The 17,933-nt window shown below is 46.0% G+C and overlaps 1 protein-coding gene across 2 annotated transcripts in view; it reads left to right on the top strand.

The window, feature by feature from the left end:
- The first annotated feature begins 12,850 nt into the window (after nt 1-12,850).
- The window catches only part of LOC120941696 (spindle assembly abnormal protein 6 homolog), a 157,279-nt gene continuing 152,196 nt past the window's right edge, over nt 12,851-17,933 (top strand). Inside the window, exon 1 of one of the 2 annotated variants that reach the window (XM_040355256.1) lies at nt 12,851-13,259. In XM_040355256.1, coding sequence (XP_040211190.1) covers nt 13,198-13,259 — 62 coding nt within the window. In that variant the 5' untranslated portion in view covers nt 12,851-13,197. The remainder of the gene's footprint in view (nt 13,260-17,933) is intronic. The other variant, XM_040355267.1, reaches the window with a different exon arrangement.

Below are 17,933 nucleotides of genomic sequence, written 5' to 3'. Positions count from 1 at the left end.
CTCCCAAGCATGGGCATATCACATGTGTGAGACTTTTCACTGCCTGGACACAAAGAGGTACCCAGAATTCTAGGAGTAACTTTAGGCTTTCAAGGGGCATATATTTCCTGATAACCTCTTTATGTAGTGGCAATCAGGAACCCTGTTGAAGGCTGCACTGGCACTCGTGACACTGGCACTGGTGTGGCGGTCTGCACTGGTCTGGAGACACAGGGACTGGGGTGGTGGCAATCAGAAACACTGTTGCTGATAAACACTTGCCTAATGACACTGGGACTGATATGACTAGTGATCAGAAATAATGTTGTGGGCTTACACTAATCTGGCGACACCCAGACTGGTGTGGCAGCCATCAGAACACTGTTGCTGGCTTGCATAGGAAACCATGATAAAAAAAGTAAATTTGTGCTTACTAATTTTCATTGGCTACATATGTACAAGTTTGCCCTTTGCCTACACACTTTGTTCTAAAGGGTGTCTCTCTTTCTCAGAAAGCTGTTAGGTATGAGCTTCTAATGGTTGCCATACATGCTTCAATAAATAAATGATTTATTTTTCATTTGATTTCTTCCAATAGGAATAACCGATCTATAGAGAACACATTTGAATGATATACGACACTCCGGTTACTGATTTCATGTCTTTTTTCCATGTGATCCCATAATCCAATCGATTGAAATATGATAATATTCATGTACAAAAGTATCTCAGTGTTGCAAATAATGCAAAGCGATTAACTCACAACCTAAACTGTATTTGAATTGATCGTTAGGAAACAATTTCATTGTTTGCAGATTTGATCATTTTAATTGAATAACACATCAATAAGATAATAAAATTGAAGCATGTAGCTACCTATAGGCTGTATTCACGCCTGACCCAATTGACTTTGAGGTGTATTATTTGGGGCGTACATGCAAGCACTTTTACATGTGTATTCAAGCTGATCTCCAGCTTTTAGTGAAGTAACCACTTGCTGACCAGGCCTTTTTCTGACACTCTTTGTTTACAAGTAAAAATAATTTTAGACAATTTCATGCTCCCATCTTTGTGAGAACAGTTTGGGGATGGCCCCTTCCTGTTCCAACATGACTGCACACCAGTGCACAAAGCAAGGTCCATAAAGACATGGATGACCGAGTTTGGGGTGGAGGAACTTGACTGGTCTGCACAGAGTCCTGACCTCAATAGAACACCTTTGGGATGAATTAGAGTGGAGACTGTGAGCCAGGCCTTCTCGTCCACATCAGTGCCTGACCTCACAGATGCACTTCTGGATGAATGCTCAGACCACTTTTATGAGAAAGACCATCGCCTGAGTAAAAAAACTAATACTGGGGTTATGGCATCTAGCTGCAGCCATAACCCAGCTATTACATGTCAAAGTAATGGCATATTTTCACAGTTTTTCACATCACTTTTTCCCTCAGCAAGCCAGCAACAGTGTTCTGATGGCTGCCACACCAATCCCAGTGTCGCTAGACCAGCGTAAGCGGCAGCTCTTTACAGAGATTGGGGTCGCGCCGTGTCCTAGCAACACGGCACAGCCGCGATTGCCGTGCTGCCTGGGCGCACGAGATTCGTCCCAGAACGAGAGTCGCACCACCCCTCTGTCATTTGACGGTGGGCGGGCGGCTAGCGGTCAAAGTAATGTCACTAGAAAATACACACATTAACTGTTAATCATCTGGTGTAGGCAGCCAGAATTTTAGTAAGGCTGCTTTCATACTGAGCAGTTTTTGAAGAAAAAAAAAAAGCGGAAGAAAAATGCATACCTTTAAATTCTATGCAAGTCTTCACACTAGGGATGAGCTTCTTGTTCGAGTCGAACTCATGTTGGACTCGTTCGTCGAAATACGAACGTTACGGGCCGTTCGCACCAAATTCGAGTGGCGTGTCGCGGCCCAAAATTCACTGCGGCATCACAGTGCATTGCTGGCTGATGATTGGCCAATCATGCACTATGACCTGCATGCTTGGCCAATCACAGCTTGCAAAAAACAGAGAGCCATAATTGGCCAAAGCCAGGGTGGCTTTGGCCAATTATGGCTCAGGGAGGTTAGTACACGCCCTACACTATAAAAGGCCGCCTGCAGGTCGGCCTTGTGTAGTGTGTTGCGGTGGTTAAGAGAGAGAAGACAGAGAGAGAGAGAGAGAGAGAGAGAGAGAGAGAGAGAGTGTCATTTTTTGTAGGTAGATAGAGCAGGCAGGCTAGTCAGTTAAAGTTACAGTGTGTAGAGGATATATATGCATCCCAGGTGTTGTATATATATTTATACACTGTATAGCATAGCTAGATCCACTCTTCCTAATTTACTGGCAGGCAGGTGATTGTGCTAGCTGCAGTGTTCTCACGTGGTGTACTGCCTGTTTCCTCTGCAGTTTGCACCTAAAGCTATGGTGTGTGTACTGCCCGTGTCCTCTGCAGTGTGCACCTAAAGCTACGTGGTGTGTAGTGCCCGTGTCCTCTGCAGTTTGCACCTAAAGCTACGTGGTGTGTACTGCCCGCGTCCTCTGCAGTTTGCACCTAAAGCTACGTGGTGTGTACTGCCTGTGTCTTCTGCAGTTTGCACCTAAAGCTACGTGGTGTGTACTACCTTTGTCCTCTGCAGTTTGCACCTAAAGCTACTTGGTGTGTACTGCCCGTGTCCTCTGCAGTGTGCACCTAAAGCTACGTGGTGTGTACTGCCCGTGTCCTCTGCAGTGTGCACCTAAAGCTACGTGGTGTGTGTACTGCCTGTGTCCTTTGCAGTTTGCACCTAAAGCTACGTGGTGTGTGTACTGCCTGTGTCCTCTGCAGTGTGCAGGCCATTGGTATGTCTGGAAGGACAACAAGGAGAGGCAGAGAGTCACGAGCTGATAAAAATAGGATTTTTGTACTCACCGTAAAATCCATTTCTCTGAGTTCATGGACGGACACAGCAGCAATTGACCTTAGGGTATTATCCTTCCTTTTAGGAGATTGACTAGGCAGAAAACAGCACTTTAAGTGTTAAAACACTTCACACAGCACAGTACCTCCCAGGGGGCGGATCCCCCGGGTACATCCCTCTCTCTGTCTCATGCAGCCCCAGTTCGTAACAAGCAGTACAAACAAAGGAGGGGAGGGTGCTGTGTCAGTCTATGAACTCAGAGAAATGGATTTTACGATGAGTACAAAAACTCCCAGGGGTGCTGGACTCCTCCTGAGTCCAGCACCCCTGGGCTGACTGGACACCCCAGACACCCCCCCAGCCGGAGAGACTGGCATCCGTCGTGACCACTGTCCAATGGCACGGCAGAAACGATTTTCTGGTCCGAAGTACCGAAGATGTCAGCCACCACACTAGGGAGGACCTGACCAGACGGCTCACCCGGACTTGGTAATCCAGAGACGAAGGGATCTTGTCCCAACGCGACAGAATCTCTTTCTGTAACACTCGAGTGTGGAATTGAGCATACGGAACCGGCTCGAAAGAGGCCACCATCAGACCCAGAACCTGCATGCAAAAGCAGAGCGACGACCACTTCTGGGTCGTCAACTGCCCCTGTGCCTAATCTACGCCTTCCCTCCTCTGAAGCTTCTTCCTCGCCTGCTGGGCAGAGTGGGAAGCCGAGGGGATACCAACAATCCTGATCGCTCCGGATTGGCCGCGCCATCCCTGGTACGCGGACCTGGTGCGTCTGGTGGCAGACGTCCCTTGGCGTCTACCACTGAGAGAAGATCTTCTGTCGCAGGGTCCTATCTTTCACCCTGCTTTACAGTCGCTGGCTTTAACAGTGTGGATGTTGAGAGCCAGGTGCTGAAGGACTGAGGCCTGTCGGACTCAGTGATTTCTACCATGCTACGTGCAAGGAAGTCTATTTCACGGAGGATTTACCATCGTCCATGGAAGGCTTACATCTCTATGTGTGAGGAGATGAATTGGCACCCCCGTACATACGTGATGTCCCGGATTCTGCTGTTCTTACAGCGTGGAGTAGATCAGGCTCTCGCCTTAAGTACGGTTAAGGGTCAGATTTCGGCCTTGGCTGTTTACTTTCAGTTACTTTACTTGAGCGGCGCACTCCCTGGTGCGTACGTTTGTACAGGGGGTTCGGCCGTTTGAGGACATTCAAAAGATTCCCTTGTTGACTTTTTCTGGTGGCAATTACTTCGGTCAGACGGGTTTCTGAACTGGAGGCCTTGTCTTGCAAGGCTCCTTTCTTGGTCATCCACAAGGATAAGGTGGTGCTGCGGCCGCAGCCGTCATTCCTTCCGAAGGTTGTTTCGGCGTTTCACATTAATAAGGACATTGTTTTGCAATCTTTATGTCCTCGGCCGAAGAAGGCCACGTTGCATTCCTTGGACGTGGTTCGAGCCCTACGGGTGTACTTGTCTGCTACGGCTCCATTTCGGAAGTCGGATTCACTGTTTGTGTCGGTGACTGGTCCTAAGAAAGGTCTGGCGGTCTCGTCGGCCACCATTTCTAGGTGGATCAGACAGGTCGTGCTCCAGGCCTATGCCCTGAAGGGGCGGGCGCCCCCCTTTCTGGTTACGGCGCATTCGACCAGGGCGATTGGTGCCTCTTGGGCTTTCCGCCATCAAGCGTCTGTTTTACAGGTGTGTAAGGCAGCGACCTGGTCGCCAGTCCACACCTTCTCAAAGTTTTACAAGGTGGATGTGAGTGCATCTTCGGATGCCTCCTTTGGCCGCAAGGTTTTACAGGCGGCTGTTTAAGGTTGAAGTTCCTCCGTTGAGGAACTGTGGTTTGTTTGGGGTGAAGTTTGGTTTGCTGTGTTTTTCCCACCCCTCGAAATTTTTTGACACTGCTTGGGGACGTCCCTAAGGTCAATTGCTGCTGTGTCTGTCCATGAACGGAAGAGAAAATAGGATTTTTGTACTCACCGTAAAATCCATTTCTTTGAGTTCATGGACGGACACAGCACCCTCCCCTCCTTTGTTTGTACTGCTTGTTACGAACTGGGGCTGCATGAGGCAGAGAGAGGGATGTACCCGGGGGATCCGCCCCCCTGGGAGGTACTGTGCTGTGTGAAGTGTTTTAACACTTAAAGTGCTGTTTTCTGCCTAGTCAATCTCCTAAAAGGAAGGAATGTCAGATCTCTTCAAGACTGCCTGTGCTGAGTGACTATCCTTTTCCTCCTCAATGATCATGCTGATAGATTGTAAGAACATTTTTGGTTCTGGGCACCAGCACCAGTGCCTAAGGCCCAATTTTAATGTTTAACAGGGGTGTGTAATTACAAATTTTGATGCAATACTTTGCAGCGGGCTCATTCCTGCGCTCCAACTAGAGTATCTGTGAGGGGTTGCAGTGTTGTGGCACCAGCACCATCACCACCACCAACAAAGGCCCAATTTTTCTGCCCCTGTTCAACAGGGGCATGTAATTACAATTCTTGATCTAATATTTCACAGCAGGGCCCATTCCTGCACCCACCAAGAGTAACTGTGAGGACTTACAGTGTTGTGGCACCAGCGCCAACACCAAAGGCCCAATTTTTCTACCACTGTTCAACAATGGCATGTAATTACAGTTCTTGATATAATAGTTCACACAGCAGGGCGTTCCAGCGCCCACCAAGACTAACTGTGAGGGTTTACAGTGTTGTGGCAACACCAACACCTAGGGCCCAAATTTTGCAGAGTATATATGGCAGGCCCCTACTTTTAAACATCCAATTTACAAACGACTCCTACTTGAAAACGGAAGGAGACAACAGGAAGTGAGAGGAAATCTACCCCTAGGAAGGGAAATTCTCTTCTATAAGAGGTGTCTCCTGTCCACTGATGCTTTATCACAATCCTTGTTTCACTAAAAAACACAAATTTTCAAAAAATCATTTGTCATTGGGACAGAAAGTGAATTGCAATCTTCTGAAAAGATGCACACAGACAGCAAAACAAATGTTACAGGGGTGATAACCCTTCTCTATGTTTTCAGAAAAGCTTAAAAATAGATTTTATGGCTGGAGCTACACTTTAAAAAAGTACCAGTTCACAATTACAAACAGATTCTACCTAACAACAAACCTACAGTCCCTGTCTTGTTTGCACCGCCTGTATACTGCTGTTCAAAGTATATAGGGCCAAAGGGGCTTGTAATGACCTGGGGGGAGGGGGGGGACCCATGCTATTTTTCTCAATGATTTTCATCCATATTGCAGGGACCAGACATTACATTATAGCCACAAGCAGTTTTAAATTACTTTTTTATTATAGTAATCTCATTTTGTGCAGGGACAGTTCTAAACACGAGCCACTTCACAGGCATACTATCGACACCCAGCAGGTATGATATTTAAAGGATTTTTTTTTTTTTTACTTTAAGCATTATTAAAATGACTGCTCCAGAAAAAACGACCGTTTTTAAAACTTTTTTTTTCCATTGATACATGTTCCCTTCTCAAACAGGTTTTCCGACAATAACTTGCATATTAGGCTTTAAAATGAGCACTTTTGAATTCGAACGTTCGAGTCCCATAGATGTCAATGGAGTTCTAAATGTTTGCGCGAACGTTCGGTCCGTTCGAAGGTTCTGGTGCGAACCGAACGAGGGGGGGGGGGGGGGGGTGTTCGGCTCATCCCTACTTCACACTAGTCTGTTGAGCTTCCGCTGTGGTGTTAAAAAACAAAACAAAAAAAACCCAGCTGTTTTGGTAAGTAAAAAAAAAACACCAAAAACTCACCTCTCCATTTAAATGCATTGAAAACATGGCAAAAACGCATAAAACCGCAACCATGTTGTGTTTTTGATGCGGTCTTTGAATCACGTGTCTTGTGAGAAACACACTGCGTAAAATCGTAACAAAATTGGGGTAAAAACGCATATGCGTTTTGGCAATGGATCACTGTGAAAGCAGCCTAATGAACTAAGTAACATGGAGAGGAACTCTGCACCGGCCAGTGAATAAAAGTATACAAATTATCAGTGTGGAAATGTTCTGCCCTGAGCTCAGGAATGAAAATAATTTGTAACAATTCACCAGAGGGAGATTGTTCTGTGAATGAATGCCAGCTAGAACGTTTTCACAGTTTCACAATATACACCACAATAAGATAAAATAGCTAGATCAGGGTAGTAAACCCGCTGACTTTTTTTTTTTTTTTTACACCTGTAAGGGAAAAGGCATAATGAGCTAGTATGCACCGCATACTAGCTCATTATGAAATACTTACCTTAGAACGAGGCGTCGGTGTCCCTCCCGGTGTTCCTCCTCGGCATGTCTTCCAGGTATCGTGGCTCCAGCGCTGAGGGGCCGGAGCCGCGATGTCGTAATTTTCGCACATGTGCGTGGGAGACTTCTTTTCGGCAAGGTCCGGTGGCTGCCGGGCCTTAAGCCGAAAATCCCCTGTGCGCACGCGCCTCTGCATTCAGCGGCTCATTGCGAGGGGAATATCTCCTAAACCGAAAGGTGTAAGAGATATTCTTTTTTACCTACAGGTAATCCTTATTATAGGCTTACCCGTAGGTAAAAGTAAAAAAAAATAACTTTACAACCGCTTTAAGGCCCGTACACACGATAAGAAAATCATACGAAAACATTTTGGGCGACAAAAAATGAAGGTGCAGGCTAGAATTTATTTACTGTACATGAACACATCAGATTTTCCTTTAATTAGTACAGTTTTTATCTGAAATGTATATATATAAAAAAAAAAAATCGGAGGAGCAAGACCACGCATGTTTATAAACGAAGGAACACATTACAAAACAATTGAACACATTACATCACTTCTGAAGTTGTATTCTGTCATATGAAAATTTTCGGAAGTTAAGTAACCTCTTCATTTTCGATTGGGGGGTGGGGCCAGAGACCCCCCTGCTCCAAAGGCCCCCATGTTGAGGGCATGTGGCCTGGTATGGTTTAGGAGGGGGGGCATGCTTGCTCGACCCCCACTTTCCTGGCCTGCATGCCCGTATAAGGGTCTGATATGGATTTTGGGGGCGACTCCATGCCATTTTTTTTTTATTATGTGGTGGGGATCCCCTCAAAATCCAAACCCAAAGGGGTCTGCTATGTACTCTGGGGAGGACCCCATGACATTTTTTTTTGCAAGCAATTTTTTTTTTTGTACATTCAGTTGTCAGTGGGTATCAGTTGGTAAGGATGCGGTGGCTGCCCGCTTCTTAACCACTTGACCTCTGGAAGATTTACCCCCTTCTTGACCAGGCCATTTTTTTGCGATACAGCATTGCGTTACTTAAACTGGCAATTGCGTGAGCGTGCAACATTGTACCCAAATACAAATTTAGGTTATTTTTTCCTACAAATAAAGGTTATTTTGGTGTTATTTGATCACCTCTGTGTTTTTTTATTTTTGCGCTATAAACAAAAAAAAAAGACAATTTTGGGGGGAAAACATTATTTTTTTACTTTCTGTCATAAATTATATCCAATCAAAAAAATTATACATTTCTTCATAAATGTAGGTCAATATGTATTCAGCTACATGTTTTTGGTTTATAAAAAAAAAAAAAAAAGTCCCAATAAGCGTATATTGATTGGTTTGTGCAAAAGTTATAGTGTCTACAAACTATGGAATATTTTTTTTTTTTTTATTAGTAATGGCAGCAATCAGTGACTTATGGCGGGATGGTAATATTGCAATGGACTATCAGACGCTGACACTTTTGGGGGACCAGTGAAACTAGTACAGTGATTAGTACTAAAAAATATGCATGGGCATTGTACTGACACTGGTGGGGAAGGGGTTAACATCAGGGGTGATCAAAGGGTTTAAAGCGGTTGTAAACCCTGAAAAAAAAAAAAAAAAAAACGCAAGACAAAAGGCATACCAACTCATTATGAAATACCTTAGAACTAAACCTTCCGGTGGCGTTCGCACACCGCTGAGACGGCTGACATCTTCCCCAGTGTTTCTTCTGGGTTCATGGGCTCCAGTGCTGTGAGTGGTCAGAGTCATGATAACGCTACTGTTTACAGCACAGGTTCTGAAGGTCTGGCACGGTAAGCCGGACCTTCAGAGCCCATGCGCCTATGACATTAGCTGCATGCACTACGAATATCTCCTAAGCTGTGCAAGTTTAGGAGATATTTACAGTATCAACAGGTAAGCTTTGTTACAGGCTTACCTGTAGGTACAAGTAAAAAATAAGACTTTACTTAAAGCGGGAGTTCACCCAATTCGGTATTTGTTTCTATTTTCCGCTTAGATTCCTGCTCGTTTGGTCTAGGGGAATCGGCTTTTGGTTTTAAAATATGATCCGTACTTACCCGTTTTCGAGATGCATCTTCTTCCGTCGCTTCCGGGTATGGGTCTTCGGGAGCGGGCGTTCCTTCTTGATTGACAGTCTTCCGAGAGGCTTCCGACGGTCGCATCCATCGCGTCACTCGTAGCCGAACGTCGGTGCGGCTCTATACTGCGCCTGCGCACCGACGTTCGGCTTCTTTCGGAAAATCGTGACACGATGGATGCGACCGTCGGAAGCCTCTCGGAAGACTGTCAATCAAGAAGGAACGCCCAGTCCCGCAGCCCATACCCGGAAGCGACGGAGAGGATGCATCTCGTAAACGGGTAAGTACGGATCATATTTTAAAACCAATAGCCGATTCCCCTAGACAAAACGAGCAGGAATCTAAGGCTAAAAAGTGTGCGCTATGGGTGAACCTCTGCTTTAAACTTTAACCGTGTGCCAAGCTAGTGTTTTACTACACTGTGTGTGCTGCTTTTACTAGAGGAAGAGAAATTCTATTCCTTCCCACCTATCAGAACAGCGATCTGCCTTGTGTACATAGGCAGATCGCTGTTGTGCCGCTCTGTCTAATGATCGGTGGGTGCCAGAGGACATTTGGTACTGTGTACTTGCTGATCGGCTTCCGCAGTGTGTACTCACAGCGGAAACGAGTTGCTGGTGGCACGCCCTCGACTAGGAAGGGTTGGATCTCCTGTATATACGTGATCCAGTGCCGCCTTGTAGCAGTAAAATTGTTATTGGTTAAATCCGCTGTAAAAAAAAATATTAAAAGCCAGCAGCTACAAATACTGCAGCTGCTGACTTTTAATATTAGGGCACTTACCTGTCCTGGAGTCCAGCGACGTCTGCTGCAGAAGACGAGTAATCGCTCGTCTCAGCTGCCTCCACCGCCATCAGGGGTGAGGGAAACAGGAAGTAAAGCGTTGCATCTTCACTGCCCGGTTCCCTAGTGCACATGTTGGGCAGATTACAAAACACAAATTGCCGCAAAAACACATTACATGCTTTTCTGCAGCTTCTCCATTGAAGTATATTGAACCAAAAAAAACAAAATAGAACCGTTTTGCGTTAAAAAGTCCTTGCCCTTTCCAAATAGGCAGCAGCTGAAAAAAAAAAAATCATGGATGTGAATGTGTCCCATAGGAAACCATGTAAATGAACTGTAGTTTGTTTCTGCAAAAAGCACCAAAAAAACAGAGGTGTTACCCAGGCCTGAAATGTTAAGTAACATAATGGGGTTAAAAAAAAAAAGAAAAATTTGTACAAAAGAGCAAATAATCGCTACTGTAAGGGGTTCATTTTGTTTTCTGTGGGACAGTGAAAGTAATATTTACAGTAGCAATTTGCTTTTTTTGTACTATAAAGGGCTCATTTTAGTTGTTTTAACCCCATGTTACTGGCCGATTAATCGATTATGAAATTTAATCGATTACAATTTTCATAATGGATTAGTTGTCGATTAATCGATTAGTTGTTTCGGTCTTAACCAGAACGAGTGCTCCCATCTCATAACTTGCTTCTGAGCATGCGCGTTTTTTTCACGTCGTTAAAGCCTACACACGACCGCTTTTTACGACGTGAAAAACGCCCATTAATGCCCATTTTTCACATAAAGAAAAATGCTCTGTAGCCTACACACGATCGTTTTTAATGACCATTTTAAAAAATTGCATTTTTCACATCATGAAAAACAGTTGTGTGTACGCGGCATTATACACAGGGTGCTGTGGAAAGTTTTTTTCCTGAAACTTCCCTCTTAAAGTTAGGAAGCGTGTTATTTGCCTGTGCATGCTATACACTGATAAATACAGTAAATAAAAGTCAGCAGATACAAATACTGTAGCTCAGTGGTTCTCAACCTGGGGGTCGAATGACCATTTGCCAGGGGTCACCAAATCCTGGGCTGTTCCTGAAGCCTGCGCTGCTCTCCCTGCCTTTTCGTAGCCACCTAGCAGGGCTGTTCCTGAAGCCCACAGCTGCCCATTCTGTTCACAGGTTGGCTGAGAGGCAGAGACTAGAGATCAGCTGACTGGTGAGGAATGTGAAGGGTCTCTATCTCCTGATTTCGGCATAGGTGTTACTGCTACGAGACACCACGAAGCCAGAGACACAGTGAGTAACACTACCTGTGATTATAGTTGCCATTATAAGTCCCCACTACAATTCTCAGATCAGTAGATGACCTTCATCAAGAACACCTGAGTTGGCCAATCAGAACTCCTCCCAGCATTGCCACTCTTTCCAACTCCCCCCAGCACTGCCACTGATCCCACCAGCACTGCCACTCATCCCAACTCCCTGCCAGCACTGCCACTCATCCCTACTCCATGGCACTCATCCCTACCCCCCCCCCCCCCCGCCCCACCAAGGAGTAAGAGAAGGAAAAACATGGAGAATACATGGAAGGGAGAGGAAAAGAGAGGGTGGAACAAAGAAAAAGCACAGAAAGAATAAAAGAACAAATAGGATGGCTAGAGAGAGGGATGGAGGAAAAAAATAAAAATATAGGACAGCGTTAGATAAAAGGGAAAGAAAGGAGAACAAAAAGTGTTTGGGACATCCTAAAATGCACCAGAAGGGGTTTTAATACTGTACAAGTGGAAGGGATTCAGCGAGTGATAAATGTCCGTGGGTTAGGGGCGCAAATTACGTCTTGCCTTGGGTGCTGACAACCCACACTACGAAAATATGTTTTTTTTCCCCAATTAACAATTTTTTATTTTGTAAAAGTTCAATAGAAAACATAGTAGCAATACAAACGTATAAAAGGGTACAAGATTGCAAAAATAAGTGCTCGTGCCTGCCCAGGGTTAGACCAGCATAGGAAAGGGGAGGGACAAACACCCTCACTCTACAAAAATAATTTTACTGTTAGGGGTCCCCACAACTTTGGAAATTTTATCAAGGGGTCACAGCACTAGATGGTTGAGAACCACTGCTGTAGCTGCTGACTTTTAAAAGAAGGACACTTGCCTGTCCAGGGATCCAGCAATGTTAGCACCCTGTGCAGATTCGTCAATCAGCTTTAGGGGCAGGCATCTTCACTAAGGGAAAACAGAAGTGAAGCCTTCAAGCTCCACATCTGGTTTTCCACTGGGCATGTGCCAGTTACGCTTTCTGAATGGTCCGGTTGTCTTCTGCGACCTCTGTGTGTTGGAAATACTCGGAGATCACTGTGGCGATCTTACCTGGAAGTGGGAGCGGGTACCTGTCAAAACAAAACCATGTAGCCGCCCCTTGCCCCCCCCCCCCAAAAAAGGCAAATATGGCAATGGAGGGTGCAAACAAGTGGAGCTCCACTTTAACAACTGACTAGTCACAGTTTAAGTAAAAAAAAATAAAAAAAATGAAAAGTGTATGAAAATTGCGTGTTCAAACGCAAAACGTGCCATAGATGTGAACCTAGCCTAAAACGCAGGTGAGGTGAGGTAGCACAGGTCATCAGTACGATAAATACACTGGATTTGGGATGATGAGTGCTTTTAGCTAATAGAATTAGACAGGCGTGACTGGAGCCTAAAGCCAAACTTCCCTGGTATTCACCTCAGACAAAGGGAAAGCCTTTCATTCCTCTGGAGAACTGTAAAGAAGGCCAGCGCTGTACCTGGCAATTGCTAGGTATTAGTAAGCATCATTCTAATTGTCGTCTTCCTCAACACAATCCCCGCCCGTGTTTGCACACCTGCCCCGGGGTCAGTCGCAGTTGCTCAATTGTGTGCCTCACACCCTAGAGCTGGGACATGAGACGAGGAAGGCGAGAAGGCTGCGGGCGGCGGGAAAGTGGCGCGAATCCCCACGGGAGAAGCGGGTGGGAGGAGAGACCTGAGAACATCAGTCATACACACTGCGAGGTGTGGTCTGCCATTCTCCCCGGCACACGAGGTGAAGGTGCTCCGAGCCCCGCCCCCTCCATGTGTGTCCGAACCTGAGCTGCTTTCCTTCATTGTGGACACGCTGGATATTATGTACGTCTAGGAACACCGCATCGAGGGCCACCATGACCGAGTTGTTCTGCAAAGTGCTCACCGTTATCATCAAATGCCGGGACTGTGAGGAGAGGTAAAGAGCCAGCCGAGGGCAGTACACCTGTCTTATAGGACTAGCATACCTAGGAGAGAAGTAGGCTCTTCTCAGCCCCCCTACCACTATTCTCTCCTATACTACACCTGGAATACATCTCCACTTTATAATGCTTCTATAGGGCAGGGGGTGGTGTGCTGGAACCCATAGCAACTGCAAACTTATACTATTCTAGTGGCCAAGATGCTGGTTGCCGTGGGTTGCTGCTGGTTGCCGTAGGTTGCTGCTGCTGCTGGTTGCCGTAGGTTGCTGCTGCTGCTGGTTGCCGTAGGTTGCTGCTGCTGCTGGTTGCCGTAGGTTGCTGCTGCTGCTGCCGGTTGCCGTAGGTTGCTGCTGGTTGCCTTAGGTTGCTGCTGGATGCCATTGCTGCCGCAGGTTGTTGATGCTGGTTGCCACAGGTTACCACATAGCTTTGTGAATAAGTGTTTATTGATTGGTTTGCGCAAAAGTTATAGCGTTTACAAAATAGGGGGTATTTTTATGGCATTTTTATTAATATTTTTTTTTACTAGTAATGGCGGCGATCTTTTCGGTACTGCGACATTATGGCGGACACTTTTGACACTTTTTTGGGACCTGTCTCCCTGACAGGACCGGGAGCTGTGTGTCTAAACACACAGCTCCCGGTCCTCGCTCTGTAACGAGCGATCGCGTGTGCCCGGCAGCGATTGCGCCCGCCGGGCACGGGAGTCGGGGGCGAGTGCAGGGGGGCCGACCTGCCGCCATATAACTGCGGCAGCTGGTCGGCAAGCAGTTAACTGACAATTGTGCGACGTGGCTCACAAATATATATATATATATATATATATATATATATATATATATATATATATATATATATATATATATATATATATATATATATATATTTCTTTTTTTTTTCCTCAGTTTAGGCCAATACGTATTCTTCTAAATATTTTTCGTAAAAAAAATCGTAATAAGCGTTTATTGATTGGTTTGCGCAAAAGTTATAGCGTTTACAAAACGGGATAGTTTTATGGCATTTTTATTAATATTTTTTTTTTTTTTTACTAGTAATGGCGGCGATCAGCGATTTTTTATTTATTTATTTCCTTCTTTTCCATGACTGCGACATTATGGCGGACACTTTTGACACATTTTTGGGACCATTGTCATTTTCACAGCGAAAAGTGCTATAAAAATGCACTGTTTACTGTGAAAATGTCAGTGAAGGGGTTAAACACTAGGGGGCGCTAATGGAGTAATTCTGTAGGGGAGCGTGGCTGTAGGTGTGACGTCACTAAACAGGTTTGCGTGCTTAAAGGCGACGTACACGTACGTGCCTGTGCCCAGCCGTGCCATTCTGCCGATGTATATGTGCAGGAGGCGGTCCTTAAGTGTTTAAGGTCTCCTCCCGGCTTCTGTTTGTAAAATTTAGCTTTTGGGGAGGAAAGCAGGTACCCAACTTTGACAGGTTTCTGCTCTGACGGCCTAGCAATTGGAGGCATAAGTTCACCTACAGTTTCTGTAGCTGCTGACTTTTAGTTTTCACAAATTTTCACTTAAAGTGGATGTCCCCTGGAAAAAAAATATTAAAAGCCAGGAGCTACAAATACTGCAGCTGCTGACTTTTAATATTAGGGCACTTGCGAGTCCAGCGACGTCGGCAGCAAAAGACGAGCAATCGCTCGTCTCAGCTGCCCCCACCGCCACCCTCGGTGAGGGAATCATGACGTGAAGTGCTCCGGCTTTACTGCCCGATTCTCTATGGCGCATGCGCAAGTCGCGCAGCGCCATCCTCACTGGTCCCTGTTGTGTTCTGGGAGCGAAGTGTTTCCCAGAACACAGCGGGCATGGGCGTGAAGTGACGTACTGCCCGCAGAGAGGATTCCCGGAAGTGGGTGCAAATACCTGTCTGACGGGTATCTGCACCCCCCTCCCCCTGAAAGGTGTCAAATGTGACACCGGAGGGGGGAGGGTTCCGATGAGCGAAAGTTCCACTATAGGGTGCCATTTTCAACCAGGGTTCCTGTTGAGGTTGCTTAGGGGTTTCTTAAAGGGGAGTTCCAGCCATTTTTCATGTTTGTTAAAAGTCAGCAGCTACAAAAAGTGTAGCTGCTGGCTTTTAATAAACATGCACTCACCTGCTCCATATTCCAACGACGCGCCGGCCGGAGCTCCGCTCCTTGCCCCCCTTCCTCCCTGGCCGGCGTCGTCCTGTTACTGTGGGCACCCGGCCGTGACAGCTTTCGGCTTCACGGCCGGGCACTCACTGCGAATGCGCGAGCGGCGATGCGCTATCTGATTGGACAGGGACCGCCTGGGACCTGTCACGTGTCCCAGGCTATTGCCTACAGGCAGGGGCCGCCAGAAGGCGATATGACTTATTGCCTTAGCGGCCCCTCAGCGTAAGGAGGAAGTGGGACAGGATGTCCCACTCCTCCTGAAGCCCCCCCCCAAAAAAATTACATACCAAATGTGGCATGTAAGGGGGGCGAGGTGGATTAAGCGGAAGTTCCACTTTTGGGTGGAACTCTGCTTTAAGCTGTGACTGACATCCTGATTGATGGTTTCAGTTCCAATGTCATTTGGCAGAGCCACCAATAGGAAGGAACTAACTTGCTTCATACTGGCCTGTGCTGCCCCTGCATGACCATGCAACTCTTAACCTCCCTGGTGGTATGATTATGTCAGGTTTTTGATGCTGAAAACTGTACAATTGTTTTGCATGGAAATTTTGCTTGGATATTGTAGGCCTGCAATTCTCAAGCCCCATACACACTATCAGTTTTCCTGATGGTTTTCTCTTCAGGTTTACCAAAACCATGTAGTACAAGGACCTGCCTGATTGCATTCAAATTGAAAAGCTTAAGGTTTGACCTCATATTAGATGGTTTTGGTAAACCTGAAGAGAAAACCATCAGGAAGACTGATAGTGTGTATGGGGCTTTAGAAATAACTCACTTAAATCTGTCCAAACCAGAGTCTAGTAGACATCCCGGGAATGATGAAGTTTGAAACACAAAATCCTTACCGTATATACTCGAGTATAAGCCGAGGCCCCTTAATTTTACCACAAAAAAAATGGGAAAACGTATTGACTCGAGTATAAGCCTAGGGTGAGAAAGCAGCAGCAACTGTAAGCGGAAAAGAGGGTCAACAATGTCCATTTGCATGCCTCACTGTGCCCATTGCAGCATACCTGAGATTCTTGACAGGCTGCGCTGCGGTCGTCCATCTTTTAAAACTCCAGGCTTCCTCCTGGTCGGGGTTTGACACTGTGTTCATTGTTCCGCCTATCACAGATGTTCTTTCATTCTCAGACTTAGTTTCCCAGCAGACACTGTGTTCAGCCAATCACGGACGTTCTTTCATCCTCGGACAAGAGAAGGCCTGTGATAGGCGGAACACTGAACATAGTGGGGCAGATTCAGGTACCGCTGCACACTCCTTACGGAGGCGCAGCATCCCGTTTTTGCCCTGCGCCCCCGCAAATTATTTGCGCTACGCTTCATTCACGAAGCAGTAGCCACGTAATTTGCGTGGGTGCTCCTCAAAAATGCCTGGCGTAAGGGCGCGTAATTTAAATGATCCCGTAGGGGGCGTGGATCATTTAAATTAGGCGCGTTCTTGCGCCGAGCGTATCGCGCATGCTCCGTCGGGAAACTTTCCCGACGTGCATTGCGGCAAATGACGTCGCAAGGACGTCATTTGCTTCAAAGTGAACGTGAATGGCGTCCAGCGCAATTCACGATTCACTTACGCAAACGACATAAAATTTAAACTTTGCGACGTGGGAACGACGGGTATACGTAGCATTGGCTGCCCCTGCTATTAGCAGGAGCAGCCTTACGCGAAACCCGACGTACGCAAACGACGTAAACTGCGTACGCAGGGCTCGCGTAGGGTTGTTAATCAGCGTTAGTATGCAATTTGCATACTATACGCTGACCACAACGGGAACGCCCCCTAGCGACCAACGTAAGAATGCAGCCTACGATATGACTGGCATAAGAGCCTTATGCTAGTCATATCTTAGGCTGCCGTCGGCGTAACGAGGTTCCTGAATCAGGAGCATTCGAAACGCCGGCGCAAGTAAGCAATTGCGCTGCGTAACTATGGTTACGCAGACGCAATTGCTTCTTGAATCTGGGCCAGAGTCTGCTGGGAAACTGAGTCCGATAATGAAGGAACGTCCGTGATAGGCGGAACACTGAACACAGTGTCAAATGCCTATCACGGAACCAGGAGGAAGCCGCGAGTTTTAAAAAATGGACGCCCAAGGTACAATGACTTGAGTATAAGCCAAGAGGGGTATTTTCAGCCCTAAAAAAAAGGGCTGAAAAACTGGCTTATACTCGTGTATACACGGTAATTATAATATAATAACTATAAATAAATATAACTAATAATAATAATTATTCAATAATGTAATCAAATGAAAAACACTGAAATTTGCTCAGTTGCAGAATTGTCATTACTTTCAGTGTTTGATGACGAATTTTCCCACAAATCGCTATCGCTCAATTCTGGAAGTGATTATAATTTATTATCGCTGTTTTCTAGCTGCTCTAAAACCACTTTTGACATAAAGGGACACTTTTTGGTTGCTATGGACAATCTACAGTTTCCAGGCAGAAAGAACTGTATTTATAATATAAAAGTACATGCAGGTTCACTGGGCAGACCACT

Source organism: Rana temporaria, chromosome 1, assembly GCF_905171775.1.
Source record: "Rana temporaria chromosome 1, aRanTem1.1, whole genome shotgun sequence".
NCBI lineage: Eukaryota > Metazoa > Chordata > Amphibia > Anura > Ranidae > Rana > Rana temporaria.
The sequence above is the reverse complement of the archived record's forward strand: the minus strand, read 5'-3'. Positions and strand labels throughout refer to the sequence as shown.